Source organism: Nansenia antarctica, assembly GCF_963989245.1.
Source record: "Nansenia antarctica genome assembly, chromosome: 16".
In the NCBI taxonomy this organism is placed as follows: domain Eukaryota; kingdom Metazoa; phylum Chordata; class Actinopteri; order Argentiniformes; family Microstomatidae; genus Nansenia; species Nansenia antarctica.
The window spans coordinates 18,871,849-18,888,684 of record NC_137686.1 but is presented as its reverse complement, the minus strand read 5'-3'; the positions used below and the strand labels follow the sequence as shown (position 1 = coordinate 18,888,684).

The window sequence follows — 16,836 nt, the reverse complement described above, 5'->3', positions numbered from 1 at the left end:
CTAAACTGCATTTCGTTGTCTAAGTACGTGTACGTGCAATGCTGATAAAGTTGAATCTAATCTAATCTAATTGCTGTACTATGCCAAGCAATACAGACGATCCACATGTCCAACCTCTGCCTTTCCTTTCCTCTGGCCCTGTGTCCCTGTCCCTCCCCGGGCCGACAGTCAGCGGGTTTGTGGGCTGCTCGTTTGAGAATGGTACCTGCTCCTGGAAGGACACCAGTGTGGGCCAGTTGAAATGGAGGCGGGGCAGGAATGGCACTATCGCAGAGAATAAAGGGCCCTCTGTCGACAACACCCTGGGCACTGAGCTGGGTAAGACACACACACACACACACACACACACACACACACACACACATACAGACACTACATACAGATGTCTACCAGTTGGCTGCTTTCAGTGAATCTGTAGGTGTATAGTGTAGGTAAGAAGTCCAATAGAGTGGAGTTTGACTCCCTTGACTGTTTCAAGATTCCACATTTGTGACAGCAGCTGGTGAAACCGGGAACAAGTCTGCAACCAACTATATGTTCAGACTTTTATTCAGAAAAATATAAATACATTTCAACGTTGTTGAAAATCAATAGATAGATAGATAGATAGATAGATAAATACTTTATTTATCCCCGTGGGGAAATTCATTTTGCCGCGCCACTCCACTAAAAACCACACATAACAACACAACACAACATAAAGGACAGACAACAACACTGGGCCAGCCATGTACAGTATATAAAAAACAGTGAGATCTGATATAAAAGTGGATTAAAAGGATGGCTATAGTTATTTATATTAAAATACTAAAAAAGTGATGATGGTGATTAAAATAAATAATAAATACAGATTCAGGAGCCTTGACCCCGACTGCTACTTTAGTTGCCATTGAACAGTCTTAGTGCAGCCGGGATAAATGATTTTTTATATCGCTCCGTCCGGGAGCGGATCGTAATGAACCGCCCTCTGCGGCGGCTGCTGGTTTGCCCAGCGAGGACATGATGGAGGGGGTGGTTGGGGTTGTCCCTGATGGACAGCAGCTTACTCCTAGTCCTTCTCTCCACCACCGTCCCCAGAGAGTCCAGGCTCCTTCCCACCACTGAACCCGCCTTTTTTACGAGCTTGTCCAGCCGTCCGGTATCCCTCTTGGTGATGTTTCCCCCCCAGCAGACTGCAGCGTAGAAGAGAATGCTGGCCATGACAGACTGGTAAAACATGGCCAGCATCTCTCCACACACTTCAAAAGACCTAAGTCTTCTTAAGAAGTACAGCCTGCTCTGACCCTTCTTATAAAGTGCCTCTGTGTTGGTGGACCAGTCCAGTTTGTCGTCCAGATGCACCCCCAGGTACTTGTAGGTCTTCACCACCTCGATATCCTCGCCCCGGATGTTAATGGGCAACCGAGGTGGCTTAGACCTACGGAAGTCTATAACTAGCTCCTTGGTCTTGGTTTGGTTGAGGAGCAGACCATTCCTCTCGCTCCAGACGCTGAAGGCTCCTATCAGATCCCTGTACTCCCCCTCCCGTCCATCCCTCACGCACGCCACTATGGCTGTATCGTCAGAGTACTTCTGTACGTGGCAGGACTCAGAGTTGTGTTTGAAGTCTGATGTGTACAGGGTGAACAGGAAGGGAGCCAGCACAGTTCCCTGCGGAGCCCCGGTGTTGCTCACTACTGTGTCCGAGACACAGTTCCCCAGCCTGACTGACTGTGGCCGTCCAGTGAGGTAGTCCATGATCCAGGATGTAGTGGAGGGATCAACCCCCATACCTGAGAGCTTCTCTCGGAGTAGAAGAGGCTGGATGGTGTTAAAGGCACTAGAAAAGTCAAAGAACATTATCCTCACCTGACTTCCCGGCTCATCCAGGTAGGAGTAAGCACGATGGAGGAGGTAGAGGACAGCGTCATCCACACCAACTTTTTCCTGGTACCCGAACTGCAGGGGATCACGTGCATGTTCAGTCTGTGGTCTCAGATGTCTCAGAAACAGCCGCTCCAGTGTCTTCATACTATGTGAAGTGAGGGCAACCGGTCTGTAGTCGTTGAGCTCGGCCGGGCGCCCAGTTTTGGGTACTGGCACGAGACATGATGTTTTCCACAGAACCGGCACCGTCCCTGACTGTAAACTCAGGTTGAAGAGCTTCTGGAGGGGCTCAGCCAGTTGGTCTGCACAGACCTTCAGCAGCCGCGAGCACACCCCATCAGGACCCGCCGCCTTTCCAGGGTGCAGCCTCTTCAGCTCCGCCCTTACCTCCTCCACTGTGAGGGACAAGGGGGGGGGGCTTGGTGGGAGAGGGGGGGAGAGGAGGGGAAGGGGAGGGGAGGGGAGGGGGGGGGGGGAGGGAGGGGGGAGGGGAGGGGAAGGGGGCCCAGCCGTGCTGCCGAGCCTGTAGCTGTGGGATGTGGGGGAGGCTGATGAAGCGGGAGAGGTAGTGGGAGGGGCAGCAGGGACAGAGTAGGCACCGGCCGCTGAGTCAAACCTGTTAAAAAAGTGGTTGAGCTCATTGGCCTTAGCCAAGTCTGGGACCGCTGCCTGACTGTTCTTCCGTTTGTAGCCGGTGATGGTCTTCATCCCCTTCCACACCTCTCTGGTGTTGCTGTGTTGCAGCTTCCTCTCCACCTTGTTCTTATAGTCCACCTTGGCCTGTTTCATACTCCTCTTCAGCTCTTGTTGTATCAGCCTGCGCTTGTCTCTGTCCCCCTCTCTATAGGCAGCCTTTTTTTGGTTCAGTAGTAGCTTGATGTTAGAGGTAATCCATGGTTTATTGTTTGGAAAGCAACGCACCGTCCTCGTCGGAACAATCATGTCCCTGCACCATGAGTGAGTAATCCCCACTACTACCGAGTTGGTGATTACTCACCGAATCCATTGCTCTGCAGTGTTTTGGCTTGACTACCGAGTGTGTCATTGATTTCTAACAACGTTGACATTTATTTGTATTTTTTTATTTGTACTTGTTCCCGCTTTCACCAGCTGGTGTCACATTTGTGTCACGTTCTAATGCTTTGGTCCGCATAACGGGATCTGATGTAATGATCGGAATTTTCTTTCGAAAAATGTGAATACATTTCCGTGTTGTTGAAAACCAATGACACATCACTAGTCAACTAACACAGTTCTTGCATTGCAGTATTTTGGCTTGACTAGCGAATTTGTTTTGTGATTCTCGTTGAAACGTAGTTCCGTGTTTCAAAAGAAAAGTCACAACATTTTGATCGGTTGCCGATATGAGGACCAAAAGACTAAAACGTGTCACATTTGGTCCTTCTTTGGTTCTTCCAGGCTGGTACATGGCGGTGGAGGTGGACGAGGGCGGTAAGGAGCAGAACCAGGATGCGGCACTGCAGAGTCCTGCTATGGAGGAGGCCAGCGCCACCTGTCTGCTGGAGTTCTATTACCACATGTTTGGGACAGGTAAGTATTAAATAGACACAGGATGCAGTATGGATCATATATGTGTCTTAGATTTTGGGTCACGTATGTGTGCGTGTGTGTGTGTGTGTGTGTGTGTGTGTGTGTGTGTGGGTGTGGGTGTGTGTGGGTGTACTGTGTCAGGTATAGGAGATCTGAAGGTGTTCCTAAAGGAAGGCCACAGGGCCACTCCGCTGTGGTGGCTGTCAGATGACCAGGGGGACGTGTGGCAGCGGGGGGAGGTCATCGTGGGCCGCACCCCTCAGGTCTTCACCCTCCTCTTCCAGTCCAGCAGGAACGTCAGCCAGCCGGGTGACATCGCCATCGATGACATCGCCTTCCTCAACTGTTCTCTGCCTGGTAAGCAGCAAAGCCACAAACTGCTCATTGAACTACATTTTTGTTTTATTTTAGTATGGAAATTCCAATACAAGCGTTGCTATGGTTGTTTCCAGAGAGCTTGTTGTTATGTGACAGCAGCTGGTGAAACCGGGAACAAGTCGGCAGCCGATCAAATGTTCAGACTTTTATTAAAATGAATGACACACTCACTAGTCAACTAACACAGCTTGTTTTGTGAGTCTGCTAACAATGTAAAGTGGTGTTGTTATAGTTAACTAGGAAGTTAACTTGGTTGCCGACTTGTTCCTGGTGTCACCAGCTGTCGTCACATATTGCTGATTCACTTTATATTCATATGTTTATACTCACTGTAATACACTATACTGTAATACCATGCACTGTCTACATTATCATGTCTTTGGCACCATGCTCTGTTTGTTTATATCGGGTTAAATGCCAAACTACATTTTGTTATCTCAGCACTGTTTGTTATCTCAGCACAGTACTCTGTGCCATGACGACAAAGTTGAAGCTAATTTAATCTAATCTGTGTCACATCCGTGTCCAGTCTAATCTGTAATGTAATTGCTGTTGTTATCATGGTTATTATGATGGAATCACTTTACCAGCATATTTGGTAGCATGCCGGCATTGGGTAGAGAGGGTAGAGTCTCGGTTACAGGTTGTTCCTCTTTCCCCCTCTGACAGAAGCCCAGGTCTCATGTCCATCTGGAATGTTCGCCTGCTCCAACCAGGTGTGTGTGGAGCAGAGGCGCGTGTGTGACTACAGCGATGACTGTGGAGACGGGACTGATGAATCCAACTGTGGTTGGTAACAAAGACAGTCTGTCTGAACGGACGTGTGTGTGTGTGTGTGTGTGTGTGTGTGTGTGTGTGTATGTGTGTGTGTGAGAGATTATACTGGCTAAGGATTGGTAGTATCCTTAAAACAAAGCACATCACCAACATGTATAATGTGCAGTATATACATACATACTGTATATCATACACTGTATTCTGTATGGTATAGCCTATGGATGTCGTTATGGTTTCTTGTGTTTGCATGTTTACGTGTGTGTGTTTTTGACGAGGGCTCATAAAACCTCCTGGAATCAATGGTTTAGGAATCTTGAAATGAGCCCCCTCTCTCTTTCTCCCTTCCTCCCTCCCTCTCTCCCTCCCTCCCTCCCTCCCTCCCTCCTTCCCTAGAGGAGCAGGGTTACGGGGAGCGCTGCAGCTTTGAGCAGGACCTGTGTTCCTGGGAGTCTGGTGAGTGGACCCTCCAGAGGGGGCAGGCCGTCTGGCCCGACCACGGACCCCCCAGGGACCACACACAGAACACTGCAGCAGGTAGGGCAGCTGAAACGGTAGCAGGATTACAGTGTCAGGAGGTCTGATTAGACATTTCTTTAGTAAAGAGCCCGGGGGATAACACATGATAACATTATACTGTTGTAATGTTATTATAATGGTATTTAATGTTATTTTCTTGGGTCCAATTGCAATATGTGCCACGTCATTGATTGTGTAGATCTGGGGTCTAACATCCCTTTAATGCTGGCCATGTTTTAGGTTACTATATCATTCCTGGGACTCAGGAACAGACATCAGAGATCCTCTCCAACACTCTACTACCCAGCTCCAACTGCACAGTGAGTCTTCATTCCAAACCAGTCTGTGAAATGTGTATTTATATGGTTTGAGAGTGTCATTCTCCCCCACTAGTTTGTGCCCACGGGCAGCTATTCTTGCAGAACCAGACAGTGCCTCAGGGTATTGCATACTCTATACTCCAACCTCTGGGTTCGAGGATGGGGAACATGCAGCAATGCGGTGTTCTCTGTCTCCCCCTACAGGTGAGGTTCTACTACTACACCAAGGATGAAGACGAGACGTCCAGTCTGTCTGTGAGGCTGCGGACAGGGAGTGATGACACGGTGCTGTGGGTCAGGGACACGCCATCGAGCTTCAGCTGGCAGAGGGCAGAGGTCACCTACTCCTCCTCCGTCAACAGCAAGGTCAGGGGGGGGACTGTTTATGATGTAGTTCTGTATAGATCAGTTTATATGTTATAGATCAATGGTGCATAACAGATTAGAGACAGTTAATGATTTGAAATCAGTTAATGATTGAAATCAGTTAAGGATTTGAAACAGTGTGTGTGTGTGTTTGTGTGTGTGCGTGTGCACGCACGTGTGTGTGTTTATAGATTGTGTTCCAGTATGAGAGAGGAGAGGGAGGGCAAGAAGGGCTGGTTGCCGTGGACGATACCTCCTTCTCCAAGGAGTGTCTCCACACACCCCAGACCACACCCTCACCCCAGACCACACCCTCACCCCAGACCACACCGGCACCCTCAACCTCTCCCCCCAGTCCCTGTAAGGTGAGTTCTTCCATGCCATAGCAGTATGATAGACATAACTGACACTAACCAATCAGAGATCAAAATGAGTATGTGAATGAATATGTTAGTTCTCCTCTAGAGTTAGTTAGTTCCAACCTCCTCTCTAGTTGACATAGTAACTCTTGACAGAGTTGTTTTTTGCTGTTATAAGAGACACATAATGAGGTTTGTGTTGTCCTAAAGCCTGAGTGTTTGTTTTCCTTGGAGGCTGAGGAGTTTCTCTGCTGGAGGTCAGAGGGTGTGGTGTGTGTTTATGCCGACCGTCAGTGTGACTACCGTCTAGACTGCCCCCTAGGGGAGGACGAGGAGAACTGCGGTGAGCTGCCTCTCACATCTCTATCACAGTGCAGGAAAAACAGTAGAGAAACCTTCCCTCATGTCCTGACCTGATCTTCTTACAGTTTGTGGTAGTACAGTAGCACCACTTGAAAACCAAACAAACATTAACCAAACAAACCAAACAAACATAAACATTTTTTTAAAAAAGCCTTCACTCTGACTGTGGTAAATTTGATGTGATCTGATGTCATGTGACTCATGCCCTGTAACCCTCCAGGCCCGTGCACGTTTGAGAGAGGACAGTGCATGTGGAGTGACATCAGCCAAGGGGACAACAGGTGGCAGAGACAGAGAGCCAGTAGCAACACAGTACCAGAGACTGACCATACTACAAGCACAGGTAACACAACTACACCACCATGAGTTCAAATAGTACTTCAAATAATAAAACAATAAAATAAACGTTGTTGTGTTTGATTGAGATTCCATTGGAACCAATGGAATAGTCTCAAAAGTGTGAATCCTGCCAATCTGGCACTCAAAATGAACCTGACCCCGGGTCTGGTCAATCGACAATGGGCCAAACACTGACCCCATAGATGACCGCAACCACACAACATCTGAACATCAGGGTTCTACAGGTCAAACCATAGCGAACCGTGTCTTCCCCTTTTCCTCAGGTTACTACATGCATGTGAATTTAAGCCAAGAGCAGTCACAGAGTGAAGCTCGCCTCCAGAGTCCCGCCCTCCCACCCTCATCCCCGTACTGCCAGATTCAGTGAGTGACAGCTTGGTTAGCCAGTGTGCTACTGTCTGACTTCTAAAATGTCTTTATTAGAATTTATCAGACTATACTTTAGAAACATATCTAAAGGCCTCATAGACAATGTATCCCGCTTACTGTCTCCCTCCCTCCTTCCGTCCACCCCTCCCTCCCTCCCTCCCTCCCCCCATCTACATGTTTTCACAACACCAGGTTTCACTTCCATGTAAGTGGAGGTCTTGTTCGGTCACTGAATGTGCTCATGCAGGAGGGTCAGGAGGAGGGTCAGGAGAGCGAGACCGTGCTGTGGTCAATCAATCACAACAGCGCCTCCCAGTGGACATCAGAGCAACTGCCTCTTGGCGATCACCAACAGTCGTACCGGGTATGTGCTTCCGTTGAATTACAGATTGAAGTGATGTTATAGTGTTTGAATGGTGTCACAGACTGCAAGGCTAACTCACTGATAACTGATGTTGTTTTTCACTCAGGTAGTGTTTAGTGGTCAGACTGGCGCCATGCAGAGGAGCTCTTCAGCTGTCCCACCTGCCATCGCTGTGGATGACATCTCCTTCCTGAACTGTGAGACATCCTACAAACCACCAGGTGTGTGTGTGTGTGTGTGTGCGTGTGCGAGATCAATATTAACTAAGGCAAATTAAGTGTATTTCTCTCTCCTTCCTCAGCTCTGTCCGCCTATGGCTGCTCCTTCGAGGCAGACCTGTGTGGATGGGTCCAGGGAGCTGCAGAGGAGATGGACTGGAAGAGGTGGTCTGGACCCACAAGTACCCCCAACACTGGACCTGCTTCTGACCACACTAGCACCACTGGTCAGTCTCAGTCATAATCCAAATCAGGCCAAATAATCTTGAGCAATTATAATCCTGTATAATAAATACATTAGAAATACAATCCCATATATGTAATACTCAATGATGATATGTTGCTCTATGTTGCTTCACAGGGTATTATCTCTACATTGAAAGCTCTCCTCCCAGCAAAGTCAGTAGTGTTGCTCAGTTGAAGTCCTTGCTGCTGCCCCCTGCTGACAACCAGGGGTACTGTCTCACATTCTGGTACCACATGTTTGGAGCCACGGTGGGCTCACTGAGGATGGCTGTACAAACAGTCCAGCAGAGAACACTGGTAATATAATACATATAATATGAAATAAATATAAATAATAAACATACAGAACACCATAGCACTGTACCTACAATGTTGGATATAGAGTGGTAGCAGTCACAGCTTGGGCCATACACATACCATTATACCCATTGATAGGCATGTTTGTAAAACATTATTGTCTATACTATAAAGAAGAGTGATGGAGTCCCCCTCTATCTTGTTTGTAGTCATTAAGGATGGCCTACCTTTCCTGCTAGACTTTGATTGCTGATTTTATGATATGGTTATATACTGTATATATATATATATATATATATATATATATATATAATAACGGTTTATGCTGGCATTTCCCGGGACATACCAGCATAAACCGCCGACTTGGTACATGTTTTCCCACGTTTTTCCACATGTACCGTAACATATACATATATATATATATACACATACATATATATATATATACAGGGGCGGCTGTGGCGCAGGAGGTAGAGTCGCCGCCTAATGATCACAAGGTTGGCAGATCGGCGGTTCGAGCCCCGGCTGGCCACATGTCGAAGTGTCCTTGGGCAAGACACTGAACCCCAAATTGCTCCCAGTGAGCGGGCCGGCGCCTTGCATGGTAGCTTGCCGCCATTGGTGTGTGAATGGGTGAATGAGAGGCCGTTGTAAAGCGCTTTGGATAAAGGCGCTATATAAGTCAGACCATTTACCATTTATATACATAAATGTAAATATATAAATTATTATTATTTTATTTCTTTTACTTTTTAAATGTTATTGTCATAAAATATTTTATTTTATGTATAATGTACGTTATACATTTACGTTATAAATTGATGTTATAAATGTGATATGTTATTATTGGGGCGGCTGTGGCACAGGAGGGAGAGCCGGCGTCTAATGATCGCAAGGTTGGCAGATCAGCGGTTCGAGCCCCGGCTGGCCACATGTCGAGGTGTCCTTGGGCAAGACACTAAACCCCAAATTGCTCCCAATGAGCGTGCCGGCACCTTGCATGGTAGCTTACCGCCATGTGTGTGTGAATGGGTGAATAAGAGCCCTTTGGAATAAGGTGCTATATAAGTCAGTCCATTTACCATTATTGTTTATTATTATTATTAGTAGTAGTAGTAGTAGTAGTAGTAGTAGTAGTAGTAGGGGTAGTGGTGGTCTAGTGGATAGTGAGTTGGACTTGTGATCGGAAGGTTGTGAGTTCAAATCCCGCCTGAAGCCACACCACTACTAGTGTGCCCTTGGGTAAGGCACTTAGCCCTCAGTTACTCCAGGGGGAATGTCCCTGTAATTCGTAATTGTAAGTCGCTTTGGATAAAAGCGTCTGCTAAATGGCAAAATTAAATTTAAATTTAAATTATAGTAGTATTACTACTACTAATAATAATAATACAAATAATAATAATAATATAACAACTTTAAGTATAATAATACAAATAATAATAATAATAATAATAATAATAATAACAATAATAATAATATAATGACTAGTAGAGAGAGTCCAGAGTAAAGACTTGTGTTCATCCATAGGTGTGGGAGAGGTCAGGCTCCCAGGGGGACGAGTGGCGGCAGGCCCAGAGTCATGTGACCCTGCAGGAAGTCCACCAGGTGGTCCTGGAGGCCACAGTGGGGGGAGAGGCAGGGGACATCGCCATCGATGACATCTCCCTCACCGCAGGACAATGTCCGGCCTCAGGTACGCAGTATAGTACATCCAGGGTGACAGATAACATGTGACAATAAATGATGTAATAATTATGCCTAAGCTTAATGCTCACTGGTGAGTCACCATCAGGGGTGTGATGCATTTGAACAGTCACGAGAGCTCAGCAACCACAAGAGGAGTTGTGAAACATATTATTATTCCAGATATAATTAACATGTGTATGTGTACGTGTGTGTGTGTGTGTGTGTGCGTGCGTGCGTGTGTGTACGTGTGTGTGTGTGTGTGTGTGTGTGTGTGTGTGTGTGTACATGTGTGTTTTGTCCTCCAGCTCTGTGTGACTTTGAGGAGGGTAACTGTAACTGGACCCAGCAGACTGATGATGACTCTGACTGGGTCCGAGGTTCTGGGTCCACCACTGACCCAAACACAGGACCTGTCCTCGACCACACCACCAACACTCCCAGTGGACACTACTTCTACCTCCCATCCTCTGACCAGCCGGGCCAGAGAGCCAGAATGGTCTCCCCATGGCTTCCTGGAGGTGAGAGAGCCAGAAAGGTGACCATCCCCTACAGACAAAGACGGAATTCTGGAAGTAGAATTGCCCGTTGTTGTATTCATAAAATGGCGTGGATGCCACTGTTATTCGACCACAGCAGCACCATCTAAGCCTGTATATTGTTAACAGTACACCAGCCTTTTGTCTCCTTATCTCCTTCACTATGGCCCAATAAATGAGTAATCTTTCATCCTTTAGTCCAAAGTGATATGAAAGAGTATGGAAATGTTTTTCTTCCTCTGTCTGTAAGCATGGGGTGGACAGTGTCTTCAGCTGTGGTACTACATGTTTGAGAGCGGCAGTGGGACCCTGAAGGTGTACCAGCAGGATGAGCAGGGGAACATGGTGCTCCGGTTCTCCCAGACAGGGGACCAGGGGAATGTGTGGAGGTTTGCCCAGGCCGATCTGCTGCTGGGCGGGTCAGCTACCAGGGTAAGGGACCCTCCTTGGGCCACACTTTAACTACCGTCCTCCTATAAGCTTTCAGCTTTCTGTCGACTGTGACTCACAAAGTTACAATGCCAATGTTCTTTGCTTCATCCACTATGAGATTCTGCCTTCTCTGCACCGTAGCCAATAACCAATATCTATTTTTCTTTTCTTTTTTTCAGATCGTGGTGGAGGGGGTGAAGGGGTCCGGCCAGGTCATGGCGTTTGATGACGTGCTGGTGACCAACGACTGGTGCCAGGAGCCTGGAGACTGTGACTTCCAGGCCAACCTGTGTGGCTGGACTAACCTGGGGGGGGTGGACCAGGACGACTGGCTGAGGGGCCGAGGGGCCTCTACTAACCCCAACACGGGCCCCAGCGTGGACCACACCACCAACTCATCACTGGGTGAGCCTAGCGTAGCTTGGCGGCTGTGGAGAGACTACTATAGGATGAGCTGGGTTCATTGAGTCATACGTTGAGTCAGGGTACAACATTAGGTTGTATTGAGGTCAAACTGTCATGTGATGGCTGACTGATCTATACCAGAAGCAACTAAGCCAGTATTTTAAATGCAGCTGATACTCCTCACTGTTGTCAATGCAACACTAATACACTTCACCTCATCCTAACCCTAACCCTTATGCAACTGTTTGGACTGAATCATGACAATCTCCCATGAACCTCAACTGAAGTTGAACCCATGCAAATGTATTTGGTCTAGCTCAGCATGTAATCGGTCAAGTCAGCATGTTTTATGTGCAATGCATACAGAACCTACAGTATGCTAGGATAGGTTCCCTAAGTTGGGTTCCCATAAGTTAGGGTAATGACCCTCCGTAAACTTTGAAGATGTTTCCTCAGACACGTGGAGTCTCCATGTTTCACTGCAGCATAGCTCAGCAAAAACATGTCAGACGAGCACACGGACGTTCAGCAACTGCTCTGGGTGTATAACCACACCGGCCACTTCAGCTCTGTAGTTTGCATTAGGATTCGGTGACTGTGTTCGGTGGGGTGCAGTGTTGCCACAGTTACTTTGAAAAAGTATTCTGATTACTGATTACTGATTACTCCTTTAAAAAGTAATCTAGTTACTTTACTGATTACTTGATTTTAAAAGTAACTAAGTTAGATTACTAGTTACTTTTTTAGTTACTATTGGCAGCTGCCTAGGCACCCGACCCCCCCCCCCCCCCCCCGCAACATAAAAATGAAAACTGGTTTTGCCAAAACTCACTTTATTTTAACAGTAACTTAAATTACATAATTAAACTTTAAACAATAACTTAAAACAACAAAATAAAGAGTCTTTCTTTGCCTCACCCAACATAAATACTTGTTTTTAAACAATAAAATAAATATGATCTTTATTTAACAGTAACTAGCAAGGAGTGGTTTCACAAAACCTAAAACCTACCCTGACCATTCAGATATGATCCTAATATAATCCTAATCCTAAACTGGGTGAGTCTGAGTTTATCAATGATCAACATTTATGTTCTTGTCATCCTTTGCTGACACAAACTCAAAATAATCCTTATATTTCCAGCTATTTAACGCATATCTCTGTTCTCGCTCCATTGTGTAGGCTACGCTTCTGTTTACACTGTGCAATCAGCGTGGTGATACACGTGAGCGATTCTGCTGCAATCTCGCGATAGTCGAGAGCCGTTTTTTGCGGGCATGGCCTTCCATAGTAACCTCGTGTTGAAAACGTGAGCACTGACGTCACTCCCCAAGATGCGAGAAATGTTTGTTTACTATCGAACATTACAAAGAAATACTGCATTTAGCCTAAATTATGAGGTAGTAACGCAATAGTAGCGCACAGCCACTTGAATAAGTAACTTTAATCCGATTACTGATTTGGAAATAGTATCGCGATAGAATACTTCGTTACCGGGAAAAGTATTCAGATTAGAGTAACGTGTTACTTAGTAACGCGTTACCGGCATCACTGGTGGGGTGTAATTCAGTGGAGGCTCCTCCATAGAGGTGGAGGAGGCCTGGCCTCCCCAATAATTTGAGAGAAGAGAGAGAGATTTAAAAAAGCAATAATTATATTTTTTATCAGACACACAACATACAATTCAGAACAATACTTCATCCATTTCTAATATTTATCCTGCAGAACAGCACTCATACACGCGTGTGGCGGAAAAAGGTACTACACGGAGGCCAGGCCTCCTGTCGGAAAGTGGTTTCTCATAGAAGTCAATGTAATGCAATTTTTTTCATGGCATGATTGGCCAAATCACTGAAAATGGGTGGGCACAGGAGGCCTGGCCTCCGTGTAGTACCTTTTTCCGCCACACGCGTATGAGTGCTGTTCTGCAGGATAAATATTAGAAATGGATGAAGTATTGTTCTGAATTGTATGTTGTGTGTCTGATTGACATAGTGTTTGAGTGCTTTTGACATGTCATTGATTGTATGTAGTATGTTGTGGTGAATGTTGTGAGCCTGAGCAGAAGGGACAATAGCTGCTGCAGGCGGACCAGAGATTCATGCCAATTGTTTTGTTTATTTGATGACCCATTGTGCAGGCAATAAAAGCTGCTTCATCCACCATCCTGAGAGTGTCCCAATCCCTTCAGTACCGCCAAACACAAATTAATAATTTTTAACAAAGACAGATAAGAAGAACAGGGAACATTCCATCGCGAGTGAAGCGAGCAAGCGGAAAATTTTTTGGCCTCCTCAATTCTGGAAGTCACCAGCCTCCACTGGTGTAATGTGACCCTGTTTAATGCCACCTCCAGGTTACTACCTCTATGTGGACAGCTCTGTCGGCATGTTGGGAGACAGGGCCATGCTGCTCAGTGACATACTCCAGCCCACCAGCAGGGAGCACTGTGTCACATTCTGGTACCACATGTATGGCCCTCACGTCGGAACTCTGAACCTCTACAGAAACAACAGGTACGCCGGGCGTTAACACTGTCGATGGAACGCTCTAGACCGTGTATCATAGTAGATCGGACGTGCTTATTGTGGAAAATGACACCGGACATTTGGAGTAGGCTGACACTGGTCCTCTGTGGTTCACTTGGTAGAACATGATGCTAATAACACTTAGCTTGTGGGTTCGATTCCTGCTGGGACCATATATACTGGAAAACGTATGCACTCACTGCTATGTAAGTCGCTTTGGATAAAAGCATCAGCCAAAAGGCATAGATGTTATATTATTAGTGACCAAACACAGTGTAATGAAGGAGACCGTCTGTCTTCCCCTCCTCTGTTCCGGACACACAGGGAACTGCAGGCCAGCGGAGATGATGGAGGGATCCTGCTGTGGACGCAGTCAGGCAGCCAGGGGGACGTCTGGTTGGAGGGGAGTGTGACGGTGGACACAGAGGAGCCGTTCTGGGTAAAGTGTCTGCTTGTGGTCCTAGAATGAGAAGGGTATTGATCGATTGATTTTTTTCACAACTTTGTTTATTGAAGTTTTTATGACAATACAAAATGAGCAGCAGGTCAAACTGTACACATATACGCTAGACATATTGCACATACCTACATATATGTAGTCAAAATAGAAGTCTATGATTGGCTTTCCTTAGGACATAGAATGATCACTAGATATAAAACCATAACTATACCTACGCATTGTTCCTCTATGTTTTGTTCCTGGTTTTATGTTTATGAGTTGTGTGATGTGTAGTTGTGACCTCTGACCTCTTCATCCTCCACAGTTTGTGTTTGTGTACCAGAAGGGCCGCGGTCCCGGTCGGGACGTGGCTCTGGATGACATCAAAGTCCGACCGGGCCCCTGTCTGTCTCCCACTCTGTCTCCCCCTCCCCCTGCAATAGACGGTAGGCATCCCCCTTTCTCTTCTGTGCTACCTCAAGCTTGAACTAATTCATCCACAGTATTCATATTTTAGTATCAAATGTTGTCACTATGAATGGGAATTTGATGGCGGTGTTGACGTTGGTACTGCTAGTGTTGTTTCACACTCAGGTGGGCTCCTCTGTGTACAGTTAAGCTGGCTGTGGGGTTAGGAGTGTGTCTCCCTCTGCTGCTGGGATGTATCATCGTCGCGGTCTTCTATGTCCTTCGGAAATATTCAATCACGTACGTGATGATGATGACGATGATGATGATGAAGCAGCTCTTACTTATGTTTTTAGTAATGTTTTTCATGATGATGATGATGATGCTGATGGTAATGTCGTTGTTGATGACGATGATGATATTTTTGTTTGCAAAGTACTAATGGTTATTCTGATGTATGCAGTGATGGTGATGGAGGTAATAATAGATCATGTATCAATGTATCCACAGCAGCAGCGAACCTGAACTAATTGACAATGAAGTGAAGAACGAAAATAATGTTTTTCATCTTTTTGACAGAACAGATGTAAGTAAAACAAGTGATTAGTTAGAGTTCAGAATGACATTATGAAATCAGTATTTTTCTACTGTAAATGGTTGTCTAAATAGTGTCTGAGACTGTAGAGACACTAAGCTTCTACATCCTTTTCCAGAGTTCAGAACACATAGGAGAAGACGACATGTCGTTCTTCAACCACGTGTATAATCCCTCTGGACCTACAGCATCAGGAGTGGAAACCTCTGCTGCTTAAAGACTAATATAATAATATAATATAAAGCAGGTTTTTTTTTCTTCAGGAAAAACAAAACACACTCACAGTACCACAGTGTAAACCGAAGCTTATTATGTGGAATATGTACTGTACTACTGTAGTTTGCAATCTCCATATGATGGACATAGTGATAACTATTCATTTAGGTTCATAACCATGAAAATAACAAATAACATATAGAATAAATTGTCATTTAGCAAAAATTAACCATAGATCATATCTGTGGTATTATCTTTGTAGATATTTGTTTGTATTCCCATTTGTGTATAATAAAGTCAGGCTACATTGTCACATGTTTAAATTAGGGATAGGGTTAATTGATTTATTTATATTTCTGGTACATGAACTAAGCATTCATCATGCAGTAACAGATCACTTTCTCATTGGCCTGTCATTCGTAGAGGTTACTATAGTATTACTACGGTACCATGCAGACAAAGGCCAGCCGGTGTAGAGAGAGGACTGACCCCAACCAGGCGATGGCAGATCGAGGCCAGGAGGGACAGAGGTCAAAGGAGCTGCAGGAATGTAGGAAGTGTATGGGAAGGGAATGGTTCGGAGACGCCATGAGAGGAGAGTGATGTATTGCAGAATTGATGAATTAGTGCAGTGTGGTGTGCATTAACAAGGAAGGAAGCTGAAAGGAACAAACGTCTTCATAAACGAACATCTGACAAAACGAAATGGCGACATCGCCAGAAAAGCACGCTACCTGAGAAAACAGGGTAAAATTCAAAATACCTGGACCACAAACTGCAAAATCTTCATTAAACTAAACGGAACACCGGAGCAAGCCAAAATATTGGTCATCAGAAGCATCGAGGAGCTGGACAATTACTAACGATCATCATAAACCGGACTGTAAGGTATGAATTCACAACACACAACCATGACACTGCCTGACTTAACTCATTCATCTACATCTGGAGACACTAATGACATAACTCAATGTATTACTGATCATGGGGAACTGGAACTGAGAACATTTCAATACACGGACCATAATTTACTAGACTTGGAAAATGACATAGATCCGGAGAATAATTTCTTCTACAACATCAACGACAACTGCAGCTACTACACAGATGAACAGTACAACCAGACCATTAAAACGGACAGCAAATTATCAATAATCCATTTCAATAGCAGAAGCCTGTATGCCAACTTTAATTACATCAAGGAATATTTAAATCAATTCACAAAACCATTCAAAATAAT

The 16,836-nt window shown here is 45.6% G+C and overlaps 1 protein-coding gene across 1 annotated transcript; it reads left to right on the top strand.

Moving 5' to 3' along the window:
* Positions 1–2,819: 2,819 nt before the first annotated feature.
* Positions 2,820–15,597, top strand: LOC308172063 (apical endosomal glycoprotein-like; the record flags this gene model as incomplete). Its single annotated transcript, XM_080546974.1, has 23 exons — positions 2,820–2,823; positions 3,286–3,417; positions 3,565–3,774; positions 4,465–4,584; positions 4,966–5,106; positions 5,329–5,408; positions 5,613–5,774; positions 5,966–6,139; positions 6,344–6,476; positions 6,717–6,839; positions 7,120–7,219; positions 7,418–7,589; positions 7,696–7,786; positions 7,891–8,034; positions 8,169–8,350; positions 9,878–10,043; positions 10,342–10,554; positions 10,823–11,004; positions 11,184–11,409; positions 13,767–13,926; positions 14,263–14,377; positions 14,703–14,823; positions 15,455–15,597. 23 exons carry the CDS (start codon positions 2,820–2,822, stop codon positions 15,595–15,597), a joined length of 3,294 nt encoding a protein of 1,097 aa, XP_080403100.1.
* Positions 15,598–16,836: the final 1,239 nt, after the last annotated feature.